The sequence below is a fragment of the Entelurus aequoreus genome, linkage group LG12, assembly GCF_033978785.1.
Source record: "Entelurus aequoreus isolate RoL-2023_Sb linkage group LG12, RoL_Eaeq_v1.1, whole genome shotgun sequence".
Classification (NCBI taxonomy): domain Eukaryota; kingdom Metazoa; phylum Chordata; class Actinopteri; order Syngnathiformes; family Syngnathidae; genus Entelurus; species Entelurus aequoreus.
The window spans coordinates 72,349,961-72,364,064 of NC_084742.1; the positions used below are offsets into that span (position 1 = coordinate 72,349,961).

The 14,104-nt window shown below is 37.3% G+C and overlaps 1 protein-coding gene across 1 annotated transcript in view; it reads left to right on the plus strand.

Annotated features, from left to right (window-relative positions):
- LOC133661319 (cyclin-dependent kinase 17-like) overlaps window positions 1-12,711 on the plus strand; it is a 43,970-nt gene extending 31,259 nt beyond the window's left edge. The window contains exons 2-4 of the mRNA XM_062064444.1: window positions 4,187-4,319; window positions 12,295-12,471; window positions 12,680-12,711. Of these exons, the coding sequence (XP_061920428.1) occupies window positions 4,193-4,319; window positions 12,295-12,471; window positions 12,680-12,711 (336 nt within the window). The 5' untranslated portion in view covers window positions 4,187-4,192. The remainder of the gene's footprint in view (window positions 1-4,186; window positions 4,320-12,294; window positions 12,472-12,679) is intronic.
- Window positions 12,712-14,104: the final 1,393 nt, after the last annotated feature.

Below are 14,104 nucleotides of genomic sequence, written 5' to 3' on the forward strand. Positions count from 1 at the left end.
TAACACTTATATAAGACTTTTAAAGTCATTTTGATAGTAGGCTAATATAGCTAATATAGACACTTACATCATGTGTTGTCTTCATTATAACACTTATATAAGACTTTTAAAGTCATTTTGATAGTAGGCTAATATAGACACTTGCATCATGTGTTGTCTTCATTATAACAGCTTATATAAGACTTTTAAAGTCATTTTGATAGTAGGCTAATATAGACACTTGCATCATGTGTTGTCTTCATTATAACACTTATATAAGACTTTTAAAGTCATTTTGATAGTAGGCTAATATAGACACTTGCATCATGTGTTGTCTTCATTAGAACACTTATATAAGACTTTTAAAGTCATTTTGATAGTAGGCTAATATAGCTAATATAGACACTTACATCATGTGTTGTCTTCATTATAACACTTATATAAGACTTTTAAAGTCAGTTTGATAGTAGGCTAATATAGCTAATATAGACACTTACATCATGTGTTGTCTTCATTATAACACTTATATAAGACTTTTAAAGTCATTTTGATAGTAGGCTAATATAGCTAATATAGACACTTATATCATGTGTTGTCTTCATTATAACACTTATATAAGACTTTTAAAGTCATTTTGATAGTAGGCTAATATAGCTAATATAGACACTTACATCATGTGTTGTCTTCATTATAACACTTATATAAGACTTTTAAAGTCATTTTGATAGTAGGCTAATATAGACACTTGCATCATGTGTTGTCTTCATTATAACACTTATATAAGACTTTTAAAGTCATTTTGATAGTAGGCTAATATAGACACTTGCATCATGTGTTGTCTTCATTATAACACTTATATAAGACTTTTAAAGTCATTTTGATAGTAGGCTAATATAGACACTTGCATCATGTGTTGTCTTCATTAGAACACTTATATAAGACTTTTAAAGTCATTTTGATAGTAGGCTAATATAGCTAATATAGACACTTACATCATGTGTTGTCTTCATTATAACACTTATATAAGACTTTTAAAGTCAGTTTGATAGTAGGCTAATATAGCTAATATAGACACTTACATCATGTGTTGTCTTCATTATAACACTTATATAAGACTTTTAAAGTCATTTTGATAGTAGGCTAATATAGCTAATATAGACACTTATATCATGTGTTGTCTTCATTATAACACTTATATAAGACTTTTAAAGTCATTTTGATAGTAGGCTAATATAGCTAATATAGACACTTACATCATGTGTTGTCTTCATTATAACACTTATATAAGACTTTTAAAGTCATTTTGATAGTAGGCTAATATAGACACTTGCATCATGTGTTGTCTTCATTATAACACTTATATAAGACTTTTAAAGTCATTTTGATAGTAGGCTAATATAGACACTTGCATCATGTGTTGTCTTCATTAGAACACTTATATAAGACTTTTAAAGTCATTTTGATAGTAGGCTAATATAGCTAATATAGACACTTACATCATGTGTTGTCTTCATTATAACACTTATATAAGACTTTTAAAGTCAGTTTGATAGTAGGCTAATATAGCTAATATAGACACTTACATCATGTGTTGTCTTCATTATAACACTTATATAAGACTTTTAAAGTCATTTTGATAGTAGGCTAATATAGCTAATATAGACACTTATATCATGTGTTGTCTTCATTATAACACTTATATAAGACTTTTAAAGTCATTTTGATAGTAGGCTAATATAGCTAATATAGACACTTACATCATGTGTTGTCTTCATTATAACACTTATATAAGACTTTTAAAGTCATTTTGATAGTAGGCTAATATAGACACTTGCATCATGTGTTGTCTTCATTATAACACTTATATAAGACTTTTAAAGTCATTTTGATAGTAGGCTAATATAGACACTTGCATCATGTGTTGTCTTCATTAGAACACTTATATAAGACTTTTAAAGTCATTTTGATAGTAGGCTAATATAGCTAATATAGACACTTACATCATGTGTTGTCTTCATTATAACACTTATATAAGACTTTTAAAGTCAGTTTGATAGTAGGCTAATATAGCTAATATAGACACTTACATCATGTGTTGTCTTCATTATAACACTTATATAAGACTTTTAAAGTCATTTTGATAGTAGGCTAATATAGCTAATATAGACACTTATATCATGTGTTGTCTTCATTATAACACTTATATAAGACTTTTAAAGTCATTTTGATAGTAGGCTAATATAGCTAATATAGACACTTACATCATGTGTTGTCTTCATTATAACACTTATATAAGACTTTTAAAGTCATTTTGATAGTAGGCTAATATAGACACTTGCATCATGTGTTGTCTTCATTATAACACTTATATAAGACTTTTAAAGTCATTTTGATAGTAGGCTAATATAGACACTTGCATCATGTGTTGTCTTCATTAGAACACTTATATAAGACTTTTAAAGTCATTTTGATAGTAGGCTAATATAGCTAATATAGACACTTACATCATGTGTTGTCTTCATTATAACACTTATATAAGACTTTTAAAGTCAGTTTGATAGTAGGCTAATATAGCTAATATAGACACTTACATCATGTGTTGTCTTCATTATAACACTTATATAAGACTTTTAAAGTCATTTTGATAGTAGGCTAATATAGCTAATATAGACACTTATATCATGTGTTGTCTTCATTATAACACTTATATAAGACTTTTAAAGTCATTTTGATAGTAGGCTAATATAGCTAATATAGACACTTACATCATGTGTTGTCTTCATTATAACACTTATATAAGACTTTTAAAGTCATTTTGATAGTAGGCTAATATAGCTAATATAGACACTTACATCATGTGTTGTCTTCATTATAACACTTATATAAGACTTTTAAAGTCATTTTGATAGTAGGCTAATATAGACACTTGCATCATGTGTTGTCTTCATTATAACACTTATATAAGACTTTTAAAGTCATTTTGATAGTAGGCTAATATAGACACTTGCATCATGTGTTGTCTTCATTAGAACACTTATATAAGACTTTTAAAGTCATTTTGATAGTAGGCTAATATAGCTAATATAGACACTTACATCATGTGTTGTCTTCATTATAACACTTATATAAGACTTTTAAAGTCAGTTTGATAGTAGGCTAATATAGCTAATATAGACACTTACATCATGTGTTGTCTTCATTATAACACTTATATAAGACTTTTAAAGTCATTTTGATAGTAGGCTAATATAGCTAATATAGACACTTATATCATGTGTTGTCTTCATTATAACACTTATATAAGACTTTTAAAGTCATTTTGATAGTAGGCTAATATAGCTAATATAGACACTTACATCATGTGTTGTCTTCATTATAACACTTATATAAGACTTTTAAAGTCATTTTGATAGTAGGCTAATATAGCTAATATAGACACTTACATCATGTGTTGTCTTCATTATAACACTTATATAAGACTTTTAAAGTCATTTTGATAGTAGGCTAATATAGACACTTACATCATGTGTTGTCTTCATTCACTTGTAAGCAACATGGATGCTGAAGGGGATGTGTCATGAGAGGGGGTCAAAGGTCAAGAGTGGAGGAAAGAGATGACACAGGGGTCAATTTGTGTGGTGCTGAGGTTCAGTGGGACATTTCTGCATCTGTTTCCTCACCGTGTTTCCTTCACTCACACCTCTGCACACACACACACACACACACACACACACACACACACACACACACACACACACACACACACACACACACCTCTGCACACACACACACACACACACACACACCTCTGCACACACACACACAGACACACACACACACACACACTCACACCTCTGCACACACACACTCACACACTCACACCTCTGCACACACACACTCACACACTCACACCTCTGCACACACACGCACACACACACAGACACACACACACACACATGACGGGGCGCTGGCTGCCAGAGCAGCACAATGAGCATCCAGCAGTGTGTTTCCTGCATCAACACACTGCTCTGCTCTCTAATGACTTTTCATCTCCTCTTTGTGGTGCAACAGTGAAAGTATCCCAGTTTCATCTTTTATTCCTGCTGTCTTCATAGTTGCTGCGTGTGAATATTAGCCGCACTTCCTTCATGACAACACTTGTCCAACTGTCCTCGGGCCAAGGCTGACCCAGGCTGTGTTCTTGCAGGCGGCCATGGAGAAGATGAAGAGGATGAAGAAGCGTCTGTCATTGACGCTGCGCTCCAGCCACAGCGTAGACGAGTCTCTTTCAGAGCTGGCCGAGCAGATGACCATGGAGGATGGCGGCACCAAGGACAATGGTTAGTGTTTGATGGACTTGCTGCTGATACCAGGGATTGTTGTGTCCTCCTTCATATTACACTCAATGCAACACTCAATCAACATGTACCGGATTCTTCGCATTATAAGTCACAATTTTTTTGCGACATATACTCCGGAGGAACTTATGTGTGAAATGATGAACACATTAGCATCAAATGTCCAATAATATTATTGATGTCATTCACGTAAGAGACTAGACGTATAAGATTTCATGGGATTTAGCCATTAGGAGTGACAGTAAACGTATAGCATGTTCTATATGTTATAGTTATTTGAATGACTCTTACCATAATATGTTACGTTAACATAGCAGTTGGTTATTTATGCCTCATATAACGTACACTTATTCAGCCTGTTGTTCACTATTCTTTACACATTTGAAATGTATATTCTTGCTGTTGGCTTTTATCAAATATATGCGACTTATATATGGTTTTTTCCTTTTTTCGGCCGGTGTGACTTATACTCCGGAGTGACTTATAGTCCGAAAAATACAATATTTAGCACATTTTCCTGACTATACCGGGATATATGGGCAGCACGGTGGCAGAGGGGTTAGTGCATCTGCCTCACAATACGAAGGTCCTGAGTAGTCCCTCCCACCTCCAAAGACATGCACCTGGGGATAGGCCCCTCCCACCTCCAAAGACATGCACCTGGGGATAGGCTCCTCCCACTCCAAAGACATGCACCTGGGGATAGGCCCCTCCCACCTCCAAAGACATGCACCTGGGGATAGGCCCCTCCCACCTCCAAAGACATGCACCTGGGGATAGGCCCCTCCCACCTCCAAAGACATGCACCTGGGGATAGGCCCCTCCCACCTCCAAAGACATGCACCTGGGGATAGGCCCCTCCCACCTCCAAAGACATGCACCTGGGGATAGGCCCCTCCCACCTCCAAAGACATGCACCCGGGGATAGGCCCCTCCCACCTCCAAAGACATGCACCTGGGGATAGGCCCCTCCCACCTCCAAAGACATGCACCTGGGGATAGGCCCCTCCCACCTCCAAAGACATGCACCTGGGGATAGGTTGATTGGCAACACTAAATGGGCCCGAGTGTGTGAATGTTGTCTGTCTATCTGTGTTGGCCCTGCGATGAGGTGGCGACTTGTCCAGGGTGTACCCCGCCTTCTGCCCGAATGCAGCTGAGATAGGCTCCAGCGACCCCAAAAAGGGACAAGCGGTAGAAAACGGATGGATGGATACCGGGATATAAGCCACACCCACTCAATTTTAGGGAAATACAAATGTTTCCATATATTAGCTGCAGTGGACTATAAGTGGCAGATATATTTGTTGTGAAATGAGTTATTTACACAGAAATATTTTGTAAATGTTTATTTACATAACTTAATTGTTTCCAAACAGTGTCTGTAACACGGCAGTAAAACGGCTGATCAAACAAAACGTCAGTCATGGTCATGGAGCCACTAGCTGCGCAAGCTAGCTCTCCAATCAGCTAAACAGACTCAATAACTCCATGCTGACGTTTTGGTGAATTTACTGAGGAATTAGTGAAAGTGAAACAATACAAAAAGAATGTAAGTTAATAATACTAACACAGACACTCGTAAATGTGTTAGCATATTAGCTCATGCTAACAACGCTAGCTTGATTACATTACGATAGCACATGTAAATATGCATGAAAACACTCCTACAGACATCACACTTGAGTAGTAAGAATTGTTTTAGTTATATTGTAAAACTTACAAACGCTATGAACGCCGGACGTCAGGACGGCAATTGTACTTCCGGTTGAAACCTCTAAATGGAAGGACACTGCAGCACCTGCGGAGAGCCAACTTTTCCAAAGGATGGCGCCTTAGCACGAACAATAACACACCTATTCAGTGTCTTTTGCTTGTTTGTTTTTTCAAAAACTATTTGCATTATGGCCGTCAGCGGAGAAAAATCTATAAATCAGCCACACTGTTTTATAAGCCACAGGGTTTAAGGCGTAGGGAAAGAAATAGTGGCTTATAGTCCGTGAATTTACAGAATGATAATGAAACTTTTTTTTTTGAAAGAAGTTACTTGTTGGAAAAACTCCTTCCGGCTGCATGAAGATAACCTACAAAAATGTTTTTAGATTTATTCTTATTTTTAAAAAGTGTTTTTAGATTTTTTTTAATAGATTTTTGAAATGTATAAAATATTAAATGAGATAAAATTACAATTCTAAATGGATTTAGAATTGGGATGAATGATATGTAAATGTATTGTTGGTTGTGCTGCTGCATAAATGAGCATGTTGACCAAACAAACTATTTTTAGTCTCTTGTAGTCACTCTCTGAGGTCTTTGAAGTATTATGTAGTGGGAATGAAAGCCACTAAGTGCCTGATGGAGTTACTGTATGTCACAGAGGAGGAAGAGCAGAAACACACACTTTAGGTGAGAAGGTCAGACTGAGTTTACACACCTGCATGGTCGTATGAAGGTGTCTGTATACATCTTCTGTTTAGTCGTATGAAGGTGTCTGTATACATCTTCTGTTTAGTCGTATGAAGGTGTCTGTATACATCTTCTGTTTAGTCCTATGAAGGTGTCTGTATACATCTTCTGTTTAGTCCTATGAAGGTGTCTGTATACATCTTCTGTTTAGTCCTATGAAGGTGTCTGTATACATCTTCTGTTTAGTCATATGAAGGTGTCTGTATACATCTTCTGTTTAGTCATATGAAGGTGTCTGTATACATCTTCTGTTTAGTCGTATGAAGGTGTCTGTATACATCTTCTGTTTAGTCATATGAAGGTGTCTGTATACATCTTCTGTTTAGTCCTATGAAGGTGTCTGTATACGTCTTCTGTTTAGTCGTATGAAGGTGTCTGTATACATCTTCTGTTTAGTCGTATGAAGGTGTCTGTATACATCTTCTGTTTAGTCGTATGAAGGTGTCTGTATACATCTTCTGTTTAGTCCTATGAAGGTGTCTGTATACATCTTCTGTTTAGTCCTATGAAGGTGTCTGTATACATCTTCTGTTTAGTCCTATGAAGGTGTCTGTATACATCTTCTGTTTAGTCATATGAAGGTGTCTGTATACATCTTCTGTTTAGTCATATGAAGGTGTCTGTATACATCTTCTGTTTAGTCGTATGAAGGTGTCTGTATACATCTTCTGTTTAGTCATATGAAGGTGTCTGTATACATCTTCTGTTTAGTCATATGAAGGTGTCTGTATACATCTTCTGTTTAGTCGTATGAAGGTGTCTGTATACATCTTCTGTTTAGTCCTATGAAGGTGTCTGTATACATCTTCTGTTTAGTCATATGAAGGTGTCTGTATACATCTTCTGTTTAGTCATATGAAGGTGTCTGTATACATCTTCTGTTTAGTCATATGAAGGTGTATGTATACATCTTCTGTTTAGTCATATGAAGGTGTCTGTATACATCTTCTGTTTAGTTGTATGAAGGTGTCTGTATACATCTTCTGTTTAGTCGTATGAAGGTGTCTGTATACATCTTCTGTTTAGTCATATGAAGGTGTCTGTATACATCTTCTGTTTAGTCATATGAAGGTGTCTGTATACATCTTCTGTTTAGTCATATGAAGGTGTCTGTATACATCTTCTGTTTAGTTGTATGAAGGTGTCTGTATACATCTTCTGTTTAGTCGTATGAAGGTGTCTGTATACATCTTCTGTTTAGTCATATGAAGGTGTCTGTATACATCTTCTGTTTAGTTGTATGAAGGTGTCTGTATACATCTTCTGTTTAGTCGTATGAAGGTGTCTGTATACATCTTCTGTTTAGTCATATGAAGGTGTCTGTATACATCTTCTGTTTAGTCATATGAAGGTGTCTGTATACATCTTCTGTTTAGTCATATGAAGGTGTCTGTATACATCTTCTGTTTAGTTGTATGAAGGTGTCTGTATACATCTTCTGTTTAGTCGTATGAAGGTGTCTGTATACATCTTCTGTTTAGTCCTATGAAGGTGTCTGTATACATCTTCTGTTTAGTCATATGAAGGTGTCTGTATACATCTTCTGTTTAGTCATATGAAGGTGTCTGTATACATCTTCTGTTTAGTCGTATGAAGGTGTCTGTATACGTCTTCTGTTTAGTCCTATGAAGGTGTCTGTATACATCTTCTGTTTAGTCGTATGAAGGTGTCTGTATACATCTTCTGTTTAGTCCTATGAAGGTGTCTGTATACATCTTCTGTTTAGTCCTATGGTGTCTGTATACATCTTCTGTTTAGTCATATGAAGGTGTCTGTATACATCTTCTGTTTAGTCGTATGAAGGTGTCTGTATACATCTTCTGTTTAGTCGTATGAAGGTGTCTGTATACATCTTCTGTTTAGTCGTATGAAGGTGTCTGTATACATCTTCTGTTTAGTCGTATGAAGGTGTCTGTATACATCTTCTGTTTAGTCGTATGAAGGTGTCTGTATACATCTTCTGTTTAGTCGTATGAAGGTGTCTGTATACATCTTCTGTTTAGTCATATGAAGGTGTCTGTATACATCTTCTGTTTAGTCGTATGAAGGTGTCTGTATACATCTTCTGTTTAGTCGTATGAAGGTGTCTGTATACATCTTCTGTTTAGTCGTATGAAGGTGTCTGTATACATCTTCTGTTTAGTCGTATGAAGGTGTCTGTATACATCTTCTGTTTAGTCGTATGAAGGTGTCTGTATACATCTTCTGTTTAGTCCGGGGGTCGGCAACCCGCGGCTCTAGAGCCGCATGCGGCTCTTTAGCGCCGCCCTAGTGGCTCTCTGGAGATTTTTCAAAAATGTATGAAGAATGGAAAAAGATGAGGGGAAAAAAATCAATTTTTTTGTTTCAGAATGTTTTCTGTGGGAGGACAAACATGACACAAACCTCCCTAATTGTTATAAATCACACTGTTTATATTAAACATGCTTCACTGATTCGAGTATTTGGCGAGCGCCGTTTTGTCCTACTAATTTTGGCGGTCCTTGAACTCGCCGTATAGTTTGTTTCCATGTATAACTTTGTCCGACTTTCTAGGACGTGTTTTATGCCACTTTTTCTGTCTCATTTTGTCCACCACACTTTTAACGTTGGGCATGAGTGCACAAAGGTGAGTTTTGTTGATGTTATTGACTTGTGTGGAGTGCTAATCAGACATATTTGGTCACTGCGTGACTGCAAGCTAATCGATGCTAACATGCTATTTAGGCTAGCTATATGTACATATTGCATCATTATGCCTCATTTGTAGCTATACTTGAGCTCATTTAGTTTCCTTTAAGTCATCTTAATTACATTTATATCTCATGACACATGTAATATGGCTTTTAATTTTTTGCGGCTCCAGACAGATTTGTTTTTGTATTTTTGGTCCAATATGGCTCTTTCAACATTTTGGGTTGCCGACCCCTGGTTTAGTCCTATGAAGGTGTCTGTATACATCTTCTGTTTAGTCATATGAAGGTGTCTGTATACATCTTCTGTTTAGTCGTATGAAGGTGTCTGTATACATCTTCTGTTTAGTCGTATGAAGGTGTCTGTATACATCTTCTGTTTAGTCGTATGAAGGTGTCTGTATACATCTTCTGTTTAGTCATATGAAGGTGTCTGTATACATCTTCTGTTTAGTCATATGAAGGTGTATGTATACATCTTCTGTTTAGTCATATGAAGGTGTCTGTATACATCTTCTGTTTAGTTGTATGAAGGTGTCTGTATACATCTTCTGTTTAGTCGTATGAAGGTGTCTGTATACATCTTCTGTTTAGTCATATGAAGGTGTCTGTATACATCTTCTGTTTAGTCGTATGAAGGTGTCTGTATACATCTTCTGTTTAGTCATATGAAGGTGTCTGTATACATCTTCTGTTTAGTCGTATGAAGGTGTCTGTATACATCTTCTGTTTAGTCATATGAAGGTGTCTGTATACATCTTCTGTTTAGTCATATGAAGGTGTCTGTATACATCTTCTGTTTAGTCATATGAAGGTGTCTGTATACATCTTCTGTTTAGTTGTATGAAGGTGTCTGTATACATCTTCTGTTTAGTCGTATGAAGGTGTCTGTATACATCTTCTGTTTAGTCCTATGAAGGTGTCTGTATACATCTTCTGTTTAGTCATATGAAGGTGTCTGTATACATCTTCTGTTTAGTCATATGAAGGTGTCTGTATACATCTTCTGTTTAGTCGTATGAAGGTGTCTGTATACGTCTTCTGTTTAGTCGTATGAAGGTGTCTGTATACATCTTCTGTTTAGTCCTATGAAGGTGTCTGTATACATCTTCTGTTTAGTCCTATGAAGGTGTCTGTATACATCTTCTGTTTAGTCATATGAAGGTGTCTGTATACATCTTCTGTTTAGTCATATGAAGGTGTCTGTATACGTCTTCTGTTTAGTCGTATGAAGGTGTCTGTATACATCTTCTGTTTAGTCGTATGAAGGTGTCTGTATACATCTTCTGTTTAGTCATATGAAGGTGTCTGTATACATCTTCTGTTTAGTCCTATGAAGGTGTCTGTATACATCTTCTGTTTAGTCGTATGAAGGTGTCTGTATACATCTTCTGTTTAGTCCTATGAAGGTGTCTGTATACATCTTCTGTTTAGTCCTATGAAGGTGTCTGTATACATCTTCTGTTTAGTCATATGAAGGTGTCTGTATACATCTTCTGTTTAGTCATATGAAGGTGTCTGTATACGTCTTCTGTTTAGTCGTATGAAGGTGTCTGTATACATCTTCTGTTTAGTCGTATGAAGGTGTCTGTATACATCTTCTGTTTAGTCCTATGAAGGTGTCTGTATACATCTTCTGTTTAGTCCTATGAAGGTGTCTGTATACATCTTCTGTTTAGTCATATGAAGGTGTCTGTATACATCTTCTGTTTAGTCATATGAAGGTGTCTGTATACGTCTTCTGTTTAGTCGTATGAAGGTGTCTGTATACATCTTCTGTTTAGTCGTATGAAGGTGTCTGTATACATCTTCTGTTTAGTCCTATGAAGGTGTCTGTATACATCTTCTGTTTAGTCCTATGAAGGTGTCTGTATACATCTTCTGTTTAGTCATATGAAGGTGTCTGTATACATCTTCTGTTTAGTCATATGAAGGTGTCTGTATACGTCTTCTGTTTAGTCGTATGAAGGTGTCTGTATACATCTTCTGTTTAGTCGTATGAAGGTGTCTGTATACATCTTCTGTTTAGTCGTATGAAGGTGTCTGTATACGTCTTCTGTTTAGTCGTATGAAGGTGTCTGTATACATCTTCTGTTTAGTCGTATGAAGGTGTCTGTATACATCTTCTGTTTAGTCGTATGAAGGTGTCTGTATACATCTTCTGTTTAGTCCTATGACAGGGGTGTTATATAGGGTCATTATAGGGCCCTCCACTCTCATTATAGGGGCCCTCCACTCTCATTATAGGGGCCCTCCACTGTCATTGTAGGGCCCTCCACTCTCATTATAGGGGCCCTCCACTCTCATTATAGGGCCCTCCACTCTCATTATAGGGGCCCTCCACTCTCATTATAGGGGCCCTCTACTCTCATTATAGGGCCCTCCACTCTCATTATAGGGCCCTCCACTCTCATTATAGGGGCCCTCCAGTCGCATAATAGGGGCCCTCCACTCTCATTATAGGGCCCTCCACTGTCATTATAGGGGCCTTCCACTGTCATTATAGGGCCCTCCACTCTCATTATAGGGCCCTCCACTCTCATTATAGGGGCCCTCCACTCTCATTATAGGGGCCCTCCAGTCTCATAATAGGGGCCGTCCACTGTCATTATAGGGCCCTCCACTCTCATTATAGGGCCCTCCACTCTCATTATAGGGGCCCTCCACTCTCATTATAGGGCCCTCCAGTCTCATAATAGGGGCCGTCCACTCTCATTATAGGGGCCATCCACTGATTACAGGGGCCCTCCACTCTCTGCAGTGAGGTGTTCCATGATGTGGGACACAGCATGACTAAATGTATGTTTGTGTCCTTCTAGAACCTTTCATGAGGAATGTTGGCCCCGCCTCCTCCCACAGCATGCAGTCCTTCCTGCAGCAGTACACTGCATCAGTGTCCTTCAAGAAGACTCCACTGCGACGACCTCACTCTGTCACGCTCATCACTGGCACCCTGGGCTCCTTCATGGCCATACCACGCAATGGCACTCGCTTGGGTGAGGCACACACACACACACACACACACACACACACACACACACACACACACACACACACACACACACACAGAGAGTCAGAAAGGGAAGTGTCAGGTTGAGAGAACAGATGGCATGTGGTGACACACAAACAGGAAGTGTCACAGGAAGTGTCACAGGAAGTGTCACTGCTGTGATATTTCCGTCCTCCTACCCTGATATTTTCAAGGCTCCTCCCACTTCGGCGCTGGTGCCAACTGACTGGCCACCACCCAGGTGTACAATCTCCACAGTCGCCATGACGATGCAGCCTCTCGTTGATCAACATGTTGGACACAAAGATCTGTGGTGACCTCTTTCATCCAGGCAGGGACAGTCCAGGATTTAGTTGTGACCCAAACCACACCCTCACCTTCATCCAGGCAGGGACAGTCCAGGATTTAGTTGTGACCCAAACCACACCCTCACCTTCATCCAGGCAGGGACAGTGTGTATATTGTACATATTACATATTGTTATGAAGGTGTCTGTTACTACATTATATATATATACTTGCAGTGTGTATATTGTACATATTACATATTGTTATGAAGGTGTCTGTTACTACATTATATATATACTTGCAGTGTGTATATTGTACATATTACATATTGTTATGAAGGTGTCTGTTACTACATTATATATATACTTGCAGTGTGTATATTGTACATATTACATATTGTTATGAAGGTGTCTGTTACTACATTATATATATACTTGCAGTGTGTATATTGTACATATTACATATTGTTATGAAGGTGTCTGTTACTACATGATATATATACTTGCAGTGTGTATATTGTACATATTACATATTGTTATGAAGGTGTCTGTTACTACATTATATATATACTTGCAGTGTGTATATTGTACATATTACATATTGTTATGAAGGTGTCTGTTACTACATGATATATATACTTGCAGTGTGTATATTGTACATGTTACATATTGTTATGAAGGTGTCTGTTACTACATTATATATATACTTGCAGTGTGTATATTGTACATATTACATATTGTTATGAAGGTGTCTGTTACTACATTATATATATACTTGCAGTGTGTATATTGTACATATTACATATTGTTATGAAGGTGTCTGTTACTACATTATATATATACTTGCAGTGTGTATATTGTACATATTACATATTGTTATGAAGGTGTCTGTTACTACATTATATATATACTTGCAGTGTGTATATTGTACATATTACATATTGTTATGAAGGTGTCTGTTACTACATGATATATATACTTGCAGTGTGTATATTGTACATATTACATATTGTTATGAAGGTGTCTGTTACTACATGATATATATACTTGCAGGAGGGTTTTGAAGGCTACAACGGTCAACTCATCTTTAACCCCCCCCTCTAAAAAAGACATATGTGTTCTTGTCTCTCATACTGATTGTCAACAATAGCACAATTCCATAAAAGGTGCACTTCCTCTTTAATGCCAGCTGCCTGGAAGGGCTGCACCAGCACAATGACATCACTGGTCTGAACCCACATCAAAGTATTCATGGTCATGTGAGGTCCAGTCCACTAGGGGCCAGCAGAGGATTGTAGGAGACCTCCATGCAGGTCACAGGGGAGTGGTCCAT